The 12,927-nt window shown below is 44.6% G+C and overlaps 1 protein-coding gene across 4 annotated transcripts in view; it reads right to left on the reverse strand.

Moving 5' to 3' along the window:
• RCAN3 (RCAN family member 3) overlaps positions 1 to 10,191 on the reverse strand; it is a 34,037-nt gene extending 23,846 nt beyond the window's left edge. Inside the window, exons 1-4 of one of the 4 annotated variants that reach the window (XM_078145590.1) lie at positions 10,049 to 10,191; positions 9,376 to 9,650; positions 7,964 to 8,135; positions 3,338 to 3,589 (exon numbers count right to left, since the gene is read on the reverse strand). In XM_078145590.1, coding sequence (XP_078001716.1) covers positions 3,338 to 3,532 — 195 coding nt within the window. In that variant the 5' untranslated portion in view covers positions 3,533 to 3,589; positions 7,964 to 8,135; positions 9,376 to 9,650; positions 10,049 to 10,191. The other 3 variants (XM_020983115.2, XM_020983114.2, XM_020983116.2) reach the window with 3 other exon arrangements.
• Positions 10,192 to 12,927: the final 2,736 nt, after the last annotated feature.

Consider the following 12,927-nt stretch of genomic DNA (forward strand, 5'->3'; position numbering starts at 1 on the left):
TCCATTCTCCCTCGTGCTCTCTCCACTCTGCTAGCTATTCCTTGGACATCAAATTCTATCTCCCTCTTGTGCACCTTTGCATCTGGAAGGGCCCCCACCACGTGTGGATGCCCTCTCTCCTCACTTCTACCTCACAAATTGCCTGAGCGTTCCATTAAAGCCCAATTTTGTCACACCCTTTCCTGACTCTCTGCCCTTCTGGAAACTCCTTTGATGTGTTTCATGTTGACTTATCTGCATCCCCAAGACAGCCCCCTCAGGAGGATGTAAGATCATTGAGGAAAGACACTTTTTATCTTTGAATCTCGACTACCTTGAACAGAGTAGGGTTGAACTGAATTTTAGTTATTCATGACTAAGACCCACGGAAATCATGCAAAAGCTACTTTTATTTCCAAGTGAATAATAAACTAGAGAAGGTTAGGCATTTGAAAAATGAGCTATCATTTTGTTCCAGCCAGTTTCTAAAAGAAATATAATTAGCCAGATAATATAAAGGAAAATCTCATTCAGAATTTGTGATGATCTTACCACATTCTATGTAATTTTTACTGTGAAAAAGCTCAAAATAACTTCTTTGTATAAGAATTTGCCTCGAAGTTAGGGTAATCTAGGCTAAATCAGCTTTTTGAGCTATGACCAGCTCAGAAAATTAAGTATTCTTTCAACTTTAAGATTCAGCAATTAATTCTTAGATATGAAAGGGCATCTAGGCTTATGATCCATCACTGTACTTACTATCTCTGAGTAACTTTGGACAGTTCACAGAACCTCTCCACACTTCAGTTTCCTCACACTTAAAGACTAGATGCTCTGTAAAGTCTTTGCCAGCTTTAAATCTTATAATCTTTTCATAATGCAGGCCTATATTGAACTGCAATTTACTCATCCGCTTCATTTTACTTAGTAGCCCCTCACAGTAGCTTCTACCATGTACTCTGCTCAGCAGCCTAAAGCAGCATTCCTACTTTTATAGGCCATGATTCTGATGTGTGATTAAGTCAGACAGACCTCCCTGCCCACACAAATGAATTAATAAGGTTTTGCTACACTATAAATTTTAGACCTGCCAAAGCAGATTTCTCAGGAGCAAATGATTCCTTCCCACAGCATTTAAGGCTAGAGAGTGGGGGCCAGGGGTGGTTGACCTTTTTTGTATTGTAGACCCTTTGGGTAATCTGGTAGAGTCTATTGCCGGAGCCCCTTCTCAGAGTAAGGTTTCTGAAGGCATAAGAAAACCACCTAGGATGACAAAGGAAACCAATTACATTGAAATAGAGGTATCAAAATATTAAAAAAAAAAAGTGTGTGATTAAAAACTCTCTGTTCTATACACACTGAATCAGAGCAGCACATATTCCTCTGGATTATTTTTTGTGCCATCTGTTCAGGGTCAGTTGGCTAGCCCAATTACTATAGCAGGGTCTGCGTAGGTCAGACGTTGAGGTATATGTGTGTTTATGTATATAGAAACATATATTTCTACAGACATACCACATATATGCATGTATATATACACATGTATACATATATGTGTGTGTATTCGTTCATTATTCATTTAGTGCCTACTGTGTGCCAGGCATATTTGGTCCTCATTTGGTCCTCACAACAACCCTGTGAAGTAAATGCTATTATTATCCTCCTTTTACATTTGACCCCGTGCCTGGGGTCCCACAGGTACTCTGTGGACAGGCCACAAATGATACAGAATGGCTCTTACTGGTGTTCTGCTGCCAGAAGCAGAGTCTAGGTTAGTAATGATCTCAGAATCTCAGGGTAGAAAGAGACGTCGGAGAGCATCTGGCCCATTCTTGGTGGGTTAAGAATCTTCTATCCAGCACCCCTACCAAGCGGTTATCCAACGCTCCCTTGAGAACCCCTCATAAAAAGGAGACCTTGTTTGGAAAACACTCATTGTTAAGAAATGTTTTCTTACATTGAGCTGGATTTGGTCAGCAAACACTGGGACGCCTACTCTGTGCCTAACACTGGGATTAGCTGTCATGGCATGACCTCCCCAGTGAGGACAGAAGCCCTTCTGGGTCGGCAGTGGCCCCACCATTTACACTGTATTCGATAGTCTGTCCTCTCCAGATACTTCCACCAGGATCAGTGCCTCCATCTGCTCTGTCTAGGGGCCCCACTCTTCTGTGGTTGACTGCCCCTCCTGGAACCCTTTCAGGAAAGAAAGTGCCAGGCATGCTATACTTCAGTCCATCCCCACTCCCGTTAGGCCACCTTTTCTACCGTTTCCTTTCCAGTTCGGAAACCATGAACGATAATCAAGTTAATTCTGTCCATATTCCTGTGTACATCAGTAAGCACTTCAATGTGTACTGGAAGAATAACCCACAACTCACATTTGTATAATATTTTAAGGCTTACAAAGTTATACGTGCATTATTATTCCCATTTTACAGATGAAGAAACTGAGGCTGAAAGGCCCATGTTTACACAACCAAAAATGAAAAACCCAAGCCACCAACTCCTCAGTCCAGCACTCCTTCTACCACACCACTAAAGATTTCAGTGACATCTTAGACACCAAGATTCCAGCAGATAACTAGTGACAAGTTTTAAAGAAACAAAACCAACAGGCCATGAAAAAGTACTCAGGACCACTCTTCTCTAACACATAAAGGAAATATCTGCCCAGAAACAAAATGAAGCTGTCAAAACAAAAACAAACATGGCCCATGGAGCACTCTTTGAAAAAGTGCTCACCCTAGTGCCACGTATGATCTTGTTCTAATGGACACTTGTAGAAGATGAACACAGAGAAATGGAGCACACTTTGAGAGAGCATCCTAACATCTGAGTGGGCCCTCGAGTCTGATCACGCACAGGTATGGCTTCTAGGAGGCGATGCATTCTATGAACACAGAAGTAATCTATTCTATGTAAGATAGTAAACCTCCTCAGATTTCACTGCATGGTTCCCTGCATAATTCAGGAAGGGAAAGGGGATGAGCATTTACATGGCACCTACTGTGTGCCAGGCACTGTGCTAAGAGCTTTACAACTATCTCATTTGATCTGCCCAACAACCCTGGGAGGGAGGTGCTGTTATTATCCCCATTTTATAGATCAGAAAACTGAGGCAAACAGAAGTTAAGTGTCTTGCTCAGGGTCACACAGCTACTAAGTGTCTGAAGCTCGATTTGAACTCAGGTCTTCCTGACTCCAGGCCTAGGGCTCTGTCCATTGCACCATCTAAGTGCTTCCATCTATGTATAAGCATAACCAATACTTCATCCAACTAGAGAAAAAGTACTTGATCTAATTAGGATTCTATGAGTAACGAGGCCTAGCCCTAATGTACACATGTATTACCTACCTTCTGCTCTTGCACCTCAAACACAGTTTCATGTACACAACATGCAAAAAGTGAGGTAGGCAGATCACTTAAATCCATCATCTCTTCCAAATCATCCTCATTTTCACCAAAAATCATCTCTTCCTCCTCTTCTTGGTCACTGCTGTAGAGGTCTGACTGGCTATCACTCCAAGACTTCATAGCTTCCCTTAGCATTATCCCCTAAGAGCAGATTTCGTCCTTTTCCGAAGTTCCAGGATGTCAACAAGGCACCTGTTATAAAAGAAACCAGAGATAAGACCAAAGCTCATGCTGGGCACATTCCCTCATGAGAGGTGTTCATAAGCCGAAGCACTTTTATTTAGAAAAGATGAATGGGCCTCCTGCTTACTTCTTAAATCAACTATCTCAACCTTCTACGAATGAATACTATCGATAACTGTTTTTTATTTTCTATACAGATGTCGCACGCAATACATTTCATAGCTGATGAGGGGGAAAAGTCAAAACAATTTTCTAGCATGTGTGAAAAGGCAAATGCACAAAAAGACGTTTTCAATTTGCAAAACTGCCTCAAAGTGATTAGAGGAAAACATGAAACACAATTGTGTCTGCATGTTTGTTTTTCCATTTAACTTCTCGACAACACTGAAAATGGCAAATTGGTAGGTGCCCACATTGACTAATTTGCCATCTGCAGCTGGAAATCTGCTCTCTAGTGGTACAACTGCCTTTTCTTAATTAGTTAGTTCCTTTCAAAGATAAAAAGTAAGCAAAAGTTCTCTATGAATTTAGTCATTACCAGTTCTAAAAATACTGCCTGTAAGTACTGAGAGAAACCAGAGAACATAAAACCTTAAACAAGTACCATTACGGAATTCTAGTAACTGGAAAAATGAAGGAGATTTGGATCAACTCTTTCACCCACCAGGTCCACAGCAGGATTCTATAAAATAGGATTCTCTGAAGAGTTTAACTTTTAGAAACATTAACGGTCATTACCTCTTGAAGTAGTATGCTTTTTAAAAATAAAAAGCAGGCTTAAAAAACCAGAGGAAGCACTGTATTATTATCTTCTTATGACTTTTCAGAGAAGGGGAGTGAGGGGATGCTAACCAGCTGGCACCCAAAGTCAAAGAGGCAAACTGTTTTTCAATGATATGATTTCTCTTTCTAAAGTTCCATCCTAGACAAGTTATGGTATATGAATGTGACAGAACACAATGGTGCTTATTTTTTATCAGCATAATGATGAACCAGGATTCCAGAGGACTAATAATGAAACCTGCCACCTACCTCCTGATACAGAGGTGAAGGACTCAGAAGGCAGAATGAGAGAATTTTTTGGGGGGCCATTGTAGAAATTTGTTTTGATTGACCATACCTGTGTGTAATGAGTTTTGTTTTCTCTTGTGTTCTCAGGTGGAGGAGGGGAAAGATGGGGTTAGAGGGAAGAGAAGGTAGATTTTGGGTGATTAAAGCAAGTAAAATATTTAAAAAAACCCCAAAATTAGAAAATTAAAGTTCCATCCTCTTAGTCCTCCAAAGAAAAAAAAAATCAGAACACAGGAAACAGTACTTCCTGTACCTGAATTTTTTTTTCAGTTTTCATGATGTGATACCTTCATTTCCTGTTTTCTCCCTTTTCATCCGTAAGACTACAGCTAAAACACTTGTCCGCAGTGCTGCTATATTCCTATTAGCTCTATATTCCACTACAGTTTTTTTTCAACCAGTTTTTAAAGTGATTGCACCGAGGTCTGAAGTACTGTATTACTAGTATGGTAGACCAGGAGGATTTAAAGCAGCTGCTGCCCACTTAACACATACATGCAGAACAGAGAGTCTTTGCCTCATCTGAACTGTTTGTTCTACAGCTGAACTCAAATTATCACAAAGAGATTAGTGTCTTGGCAGTGAAGCTGATGTCGCTGCAACAGAGTAATTAACACATACCCCTAAATGATATGTGTAGCTAAAGGACAGGACAAATGAAACCTAAATCTCCAGTCTTCATTTTTTTAAATGCTAGTCAACAAAACAAAATTCAAAGCAACATTTAACCAGGATATCTGGAGTTCCAGCTAACTAATGCCCTCCTCAGTGTCTCAATATGGCATGAAGGTGACCTGCAGTTCTTGAAGGCTGTGCAAGCTCTGGTCAAAGCGTTTTAACTAGGGCAAAGCAACAAGTACTTCGTCCCAAGGCACCAAATTTAAAGGGTGTCAACTTACACTCCTTTACTAGGGTAGAAATAATAAAGCTTAGCATCTAGCTAGTAAGAAGACTTTGTGGCTGGTCTGAATTCTTACTCTATTCTGCAGTCCACCACAAAGCAGACATACTCAATATGGAACCAGCATCTCCATCTCCACCCCATCCCACAACAATTGGGTATTCAGTCCTCTTCCCTTAATTAAGGGAGTGGGTGAGTCATCCTTTTGCTCCCAGAATGGTTTGGGGTATTTGCTCTAGCATAAAAATCCCTAGTCATGGCCAGTCTGGCTGACAAGTCTTAACAGCTAGCCTAGGCTTTAGGGATAGATACGTGCCTGCCTACTAAGTACCAGAATACTAAATTTGTAAAGATTCATTACCAGGAAGTTAGCCAGTAGGGAATTATTTTTTTCTCCAGCCATAGAAACTCACAAAGACAATCAGCTATATTGTGAGGCTATCTACATTGCAGAAGGAATCTATTCTGATGAAAACACAAATCCCTGAAGGTATGAAAATAAAGTCAGCTCTAAAAAAACCAAACCAACATGAATTTCGTTACCCCAAAATATAGTCAATTGTCTTTGTCTGGGAAAAAATATTTCCCTGCTGGCTAACTTTCTGGTAATGAACTTTTACAAATTCAGCTATGCCAGTCCTTGGTAGATAATCAGGATTTCGCATTATTATGTAATGAACATCTTAGCCACATTGGAATTAAGAAATTGGCTCTCTCTCATTAAAGGCAACACAAATATTCCTTGGCATAAATTCTTTCACTGTAGAAGCATGTGAGATTTTTTTTTTGATAGAGCTCACTGTCAAATATTTTCATAAATTCCCACCAACATTCTAACTACAGTCAAATCTGAACAAAAACAGGAGCCAGGCTAAAAACATCAACTGGCTGAAATGACAACCTTATTGGAATAGAAAGAGGGTTGGTCAGCACGCATCAACACTCTGTGAGGGTCAGTGCTAAGCCATGACTACTGGAGCTGTTAACTTTTTCTCTCCCTGACCACGACCAAGACTGAGCTGCTACCAACATTCGGTGCCCTCAAAATACCAACTCAGGAAAGACATCTGGTATCAGCAGCAGAATGGCCTGCAGCTGTCCCTCTAGCTTCAATAAGCAAAGGTCTGCATGGATCAGGGTTTAACAGCCTCTTTCCTGCCAACTGTAGCTAGCAAACTGGAGTTTAGCAAATGGTTCTTCATGAGGACGTGAAATGAGTGAAAAACTCCAGGAAGAATGATCTTCTGTCCTTCTCCAATACTCTGTCTGCCAGAGAAGCCTGACAATCTCAAGGAACACCGTCAAGCTGCTTTATGAAGCTCACCAAACAATCAGTCACACATACTGTCTATGTTAAATTCCCACCAGGAAGATTCCTCCATAATTTAAGTATTTATAAAGGGGCAGTATTTTTTGCTGTTATGTAGATTTGGAACTGGTTATGATTTGACCACATTCTTTTTAAAAGGAATGGGCTTCTGAATCTGGCCCAATTTATCAAAACACAAGTAGAGTTAATGCCCTCACTGGGCTCACATCACCCTTGTTAAGTATGTTCAAAAGGCTACCAAACAAACTGGGATCCTATTTCCAGCTCTACAAAGCACTCTCTGAGTGACCTTGGGAAAATTACTTGACTTTTCTGCGTCTCAATTCTTCATCTGTAAAAAGAAAACCTACTCACAGATGCTGTTGAGTCTGAACAGATTTGAAGGCATTCCACATTCCTCAAAAATACTAAGTCTTGTCAATTTGTGATTCTTCAGAGGTTGCTTATTATACAATCCTCGTGCTTACTCCTCCTACTCCCTTCTCATTTCATCATTTACTGGCAGAAGCTGACTATTTCTAAGAAGCTCTGGGAAAAGGTTTGCTGAGGACAGAAGCTTGTACTACGAGTAAAAAATAAAAATTTCTGCTTTTCTTTGGATTTCATGGGACTCCATGCTATCCCTATACCCCAGGAACACAGATTTATCTAGAATCAGTCCTCACAGGGAAGGTTCCATGCTTCAGTGCGGACGAGGGTAGGGATTTATTTGGCTGTAAGAATAGAAAAATCAATTGTCAAGCAATATGAGGGAAAATACCAAGCTTTTAAGAATTATAGGACTCGAAAGATGTGATATTTACTTATGTCTAGACTCTAGTTCATTTCCCTCAAATATTTCCTCCACTTCCAATTACTGAAGAATCAATCTCAAGACTATCTGCCTTTTGCAAATTATATAAATGTCCTCAAACCCTGCGATTTCCACCCTTTGGGGGGAGGTAAGGAACTCTGTCTACTGCAACTCATTATCTTAGTATTTTTCTTGACAATTGTTCCTAAGGGTTTTTCTTATATCACCCTACTTCTCTAGCCAATCTACAAATTGAATACCTATTTACAAAACTCACAGAAAGCTCACCTCAGATTCAGGAAGATCTGGGTTCAAGTCTGCCTCTGGCATACACATGCTGGCTGTCTGACTCTGGGCAAGTTACAATCTCTCAGCATTCAGGGCAACTTTCTGAACTCTTAAGTGACAGAAAAGGTGTAGCCTTTGAGGGGTAGAGGGAGTGCTCTCATGCAGAAGTTCCCTATACCAATGAAATCACAGGTTCAGATCCTAGATAACTTTTCAATGTCAAGTTATAAATGTCATTTTAAACTTGGGGGGCGAAATGTGATTTTCCTAAAAAGCACTGGGAATCTCTTTCGAAAGAACGTGACAAGGTTTTTGTCAGCAGCACAGTGACAGAACAAAATACGTAGCTGACTACATAGCTAAGGAATAAACGGGCCCCTTGGGTTCATGGGTCTCACACCAAAGGACATCCGAAAATCATCTCCAGACCACTTCAAAGATTTCATCAAATTGAAACTAAACTGAAGAGATGTGATTCACAAACATGTGAATGTAAAATGCTTTTTAATCTCATGTTGTCTAACAACTTAATAAATCAAACTGTAACAGTGGATCACAGATATCTGTAAGAGCCAGTTGCTGCTAAAAACAAAACAACAAGGATGGAATAGTCTTTGAAACTAGTTTAGTCTCAGATGAATGCACCATACTAGTTTGTCTTGGGTAATTTGCAATACAGGATCAATCAGTTTTCTGAACCCCTACAATTTCTGAGAGCTTCTGTTTTGGACAAATGATCTCAAAACTTCCTTCTCCCTGTAACATCCTATATCCTAAGGGCCCTTGCCTCCCCCTCACCAACCCCCCCCATTCTGATATTCTATATTCTATATTCCAAGGTCTCTCTAACCCTCTACATCCTGACGTCTCTTCCAGAGTTTTGCCAGTCTACCTCTCTAAATAACTGGTTTAGGTCTGACATTAGAGGGAACCAATTAGCTGTGTTTATGGGGAAAGAATTCACATTTCACTAAGGGACAATAAAATTTTTTTTTCAAATTCACACTTATATCGTGCTTTAAGGTTTACCAATCACCTTTTCCACAACTAGACAGACAGAATGCAGGCACTGCGGTGCATTGGGAAGAGAACAGGATTAAAAATCAGCCAGCCCCTTCTCTGAAGGTGGGTTCAAATTCTGGCTCCAACACTGACTACAACCTGTATGACTTTAGACAAGACACTTATCAGTTTCCTCATCTAGGAAACTAGTAGTGGGGTTGGTTGATTCTGTTCTGAGGTCCTTTCCAAGTCTTTGTCGATAAGGACATCCATAGATATATGAGGTACCTATACATAGATACAACACAGGTACATGTATGACCTTAAATGTTAGTATTCCCCAGTGTACAGATGGATGGAGATCAAGTCTGTCTAGAGTCACAGAGCTCCTAGGTGCCAGGTTTTCTCACCAGAGCTCTTTCTCCAGGCTGTCTCCTCAAATGGCTTCTCGCTGCCATTCACACGGAAGGAGAAAAGAGTCCTGGAAAGGGGCACCATCGCCCTCTCTGCCCAGGCAGGAAGTCCAGAGTCAAGGAGCACAAGTTCGGGGAAGTTACAGAATCGGCCAAGCGACTGTCACCTGGGCATCTCGGAAGGAAGGCATCTCAGCTAGGGGGCTGTGCTCTTGTTTCAGGCTGGCTTCAAAGCAGACCCGAGCCTGACAATGGCACCGGGCCAGGACTACCTGGCAGGAGGGAGGGAGGTCATCTCTTCTGAGGGACCGCGGGGAGGGCACGATGCTGCCAGGTCGGGGCATCTCCAGGGCTGCAGATGAGGCCTCCCCCTCCCCCTGACCCCGGGCGGGGGGGGTGCCCCCCTCTTCCTGCCCGCCCCCCCGGTTCACAGCATGGGGGGCGGGGAGGAGGATGGGGGACCATTCCCATTATTGGACAGCGGGGGAAACTGAGGCTGGCGGGGGAAGTCTCTTGCCGAGCATGAGAAGGGCTTGCCTGTCGCGGTGTCGTGCGTGTCGCCACTCCACGACCGGCGGGGGCTCGGGATGGGGGCGGGGGTGCAGAAGGCAGGGCCCGGGGCTCCGTGCAGGGGAGGGCGGGGCCGGGAGGCCGCAGCTGTCAGACTCACCGCAAACTCCCGAAGACGCGGGGCCGGCGGGAGGAGGGGGCGCGGGGCCGGAGCCGGAGCCGGAGCGACGGAGGCGGCGGCGGCGCCAGTGCACGGAGCCCCAGAGGCAGCCACGGGCCGCCCGCGCGCCCCCGCGACCTCGCGCGCTCCGGCCCGCGCGCCCCCGCGGCCCGTGCGCGCCCCCGCCTCCCCTCTCTCACTCCTCCCTCTCATTCCCCCTCCCCCCCAACATCTTCTCCCCTCCTCCCCCTAGGGAGAGCCGGGGAGGCCGGCGGAGGGAAGGAGGCGGGAGCAGGACTCAGACCGGAGCAGGAAGCTCTCCCTCCCCCTCTTCTCCAGAGCTCCGCGTGCGCCTGCGCAGGGCTCGCTCGTCCGCTCGTGACCCCTCCCCCCCGGCTGCTTTTCTCCCCTTTCGCCCTCTCCTCCCTATTCCCCGCTCTTCCGTTATCCCCCCTCCCCTTCTCATCCCCTCTTCTCTCTTTCCCCTTCTTTTCTCAATCCTTCTTCATCATTCTCCCTCCTCTCTCCTCTTTTTCCCTCTTCTCATTCCCCTCTCTTCAATTTCCCTTCTCTTTCCTCTTCTCTCCCTCCCCATACCATTTCTCCATCATCCCCTCCTCCTGTAACCCCCCTCTCCCCTTCTCGTTTCCCCTCTACTATTTTCCCCTCCCTTTTCTCTGCTTTCTCCTTCCCTTTCTCTCTATCTTCTTCTCATTCCCCCTCTCCTCTCTTTAATCCTTCCTTTCTCATTCCTCTTCTTCCACCATTCTCTCTTTTCCTTCACCCTCCCGTTTTTCTTCCCTTCTCTTTCCCCCTCTCCTCTCTTTCCCCTACTCTTCCCTCTCTCCTTTCTTTCCCCCTCCTTTCTCATTCCCTCTCTCTTCTCCTCCCTCCCCTACTCATTCCCTCTTTCCCCACCCTTTCTCATTCCCCCTCTACTCTTTCCCCTACTCTTTCTCATTCCCCTTCTCTTTCCTCCTTCTCATTCTCCCTTTCCTATCTTTTCCTGTACTCTTCTCCCTCTCCTTTCTTCCCCCTCCCTTTCTCAATCCCTGTCTCCTCTTTTTCTCCCTCCACTTCTCATTCCTCCTCTCCTTTTTCCCTACTCTTCCCTCTCTCCTTTCTTTCCCCCTCCCTTTCTCCTCTCTTTCTCCCTCCCCTTCTCATTCCTTCTTTCCTTTTTCCCTACTCTTCCCCCTCTCCTTTCTTTTCCCCTCCCTTTCTCCTCTTTCTCCCTCCCCTTCTCATTCCCCCTCTCCTCTTTTTCCCTACTCTTCCCTCCTTTCTTTTCCCCTCCCTTTCTCAATCCCTCTCTATTCTCTTTCGTCCTCCTCTTCTCATTCCCCTTCTCTTCTCTTTTCCTACTCTTCCCTCTCTTTCTCATTCTCTCTCTCCTCTCCTCCCTCTCCTCATTCCCGGCTTCTTCCATTCCCCTCCACCTCACTTTCCCCCTTCTCTCCCTTCATTCTTCTCTCTTCTTTCCCCTTTCCTCTGTCCCCTTCTCTCATTTCCTTCTCCCTTTCCTCCTCGCCCCCCTGAATTCAATCCTTCCATCTACCCCTTACCCCCTCCTTTGGAATTGCTGGAATTAAAGGAGGGAAAAGGGGAGCTGGAAGCGGACCCTCCCCCTTAGTGTTTTTTTTGCGCGTGCTCATTTCTCCCTTTCTGCCCCTCCCTTCTCGGAAAGAGGTGAGGGGAGTGACAGGTTCGAGCCCTCCCTTCTAGCCCCGCGCAGAGAGCATGCGCTCTCCTCTCGTGGCAGGCTGACCCCAAGCTTCGCCTTGTCTTCTCTGTCACGTCCTCTCTCCCTGTCCAGTCCCACCCTAGCCTTAAGGCCCTGGGCCCGAGGGAAAGGGGTTCCCACCCCAGTCTTGCATTTTGCATTTTCCGTAATAGAGAGGTCTCAGAATGGAGAAGGGAGACAGTCATCGGCAGGGAAACTGAGGCACAGCAGCAGAAGGATGGATCCTGGTCTAGTGGTTCCCAGTCGAGTCTTGTAACTGAACCAGAGCGCTGGAGTATAAGTTGGAGAGAGGACTGAGGCTCTGCCATTATAATCACTGTTGAATATAGGCGACTCATGTGCCTCTCTGGACTTCAGTTTCCTCCCGTTAAGCAAACTAGGTAACCTCTAAGGCAGGAGTTCTTAACCTGGGGTCCCCACCCCCAATTTCAGCAGGAAATTTTCACCTTGTATGGGGAGGAGGGTGTACATTCTTGTTTTCACTAATCTCTACCTGAAATTTAGCATTTCCTTCAGTGAAAACTTCTGAGAAAATAAGGCTTCAGCAGGCTGCCAAAAAGGGTCCATGAAACAAGAAGGTTAAGTACCTCTGCTCTAAGGCTCTTTCTAGCTCTCAGATTATGTTTTACCTGCCTCAACATGCTCTTCTAAGCACCCTAACCTAAAAAAAAAAGACCCAAGACTATTCTGACCCTCAGACTGAAATGCAGAAAGCCAGGCATCAGGGGAAGGGCATTGGATTCCCTAAAAATGAAAATTATAGAATAAAATGAAAGATTCAAGACTATTCTAATCAGCCCTCAGACTGAAATGCAGAAAACCAGGCATCAGAAGGGCCTTTGGGTTCTCAGGCATTTCTTGGTCAGGATTTGACTCTGAGAAGAGCCAAGCTGAGCCCCATAGAAAATTTATGAACTCTGTTCTGTTCCAGGGAAGCTCTCCTGTGAGAGGGATCATTGCTCTAATTTCCTCTTGGACAGTTGACCTTAAGCCCCATCTTGACAAGGGAATGGAAGCTCCCGCTGCCTGGGGTGCTTGGAAATTCTGTGTTTTTACCCTTGCTCACTTCAACCCCTCCTTTTGCCCGTCCTTTAACTTCCAAGCACAAAGGATTGTGGTCTTTGAAGGGACTTAA

This window comes from Phascolarctos cinereus, unplaced genomic scaffold, assembly GCF_003287225.1.
Source record: "Phascolarctos cinereus isolate Bilbo 61053 unplaced genomic scaffold, phaCin_HiC Scaffold_726;HRSCAF=1367, whole genome shotgun sequence".
NCBI lineage: Eukaryota > Metazoa > Chordata > Mammalia > Diprotodontia > Phascolarctidae > Phascolarctos > Phascolarctos cinereus.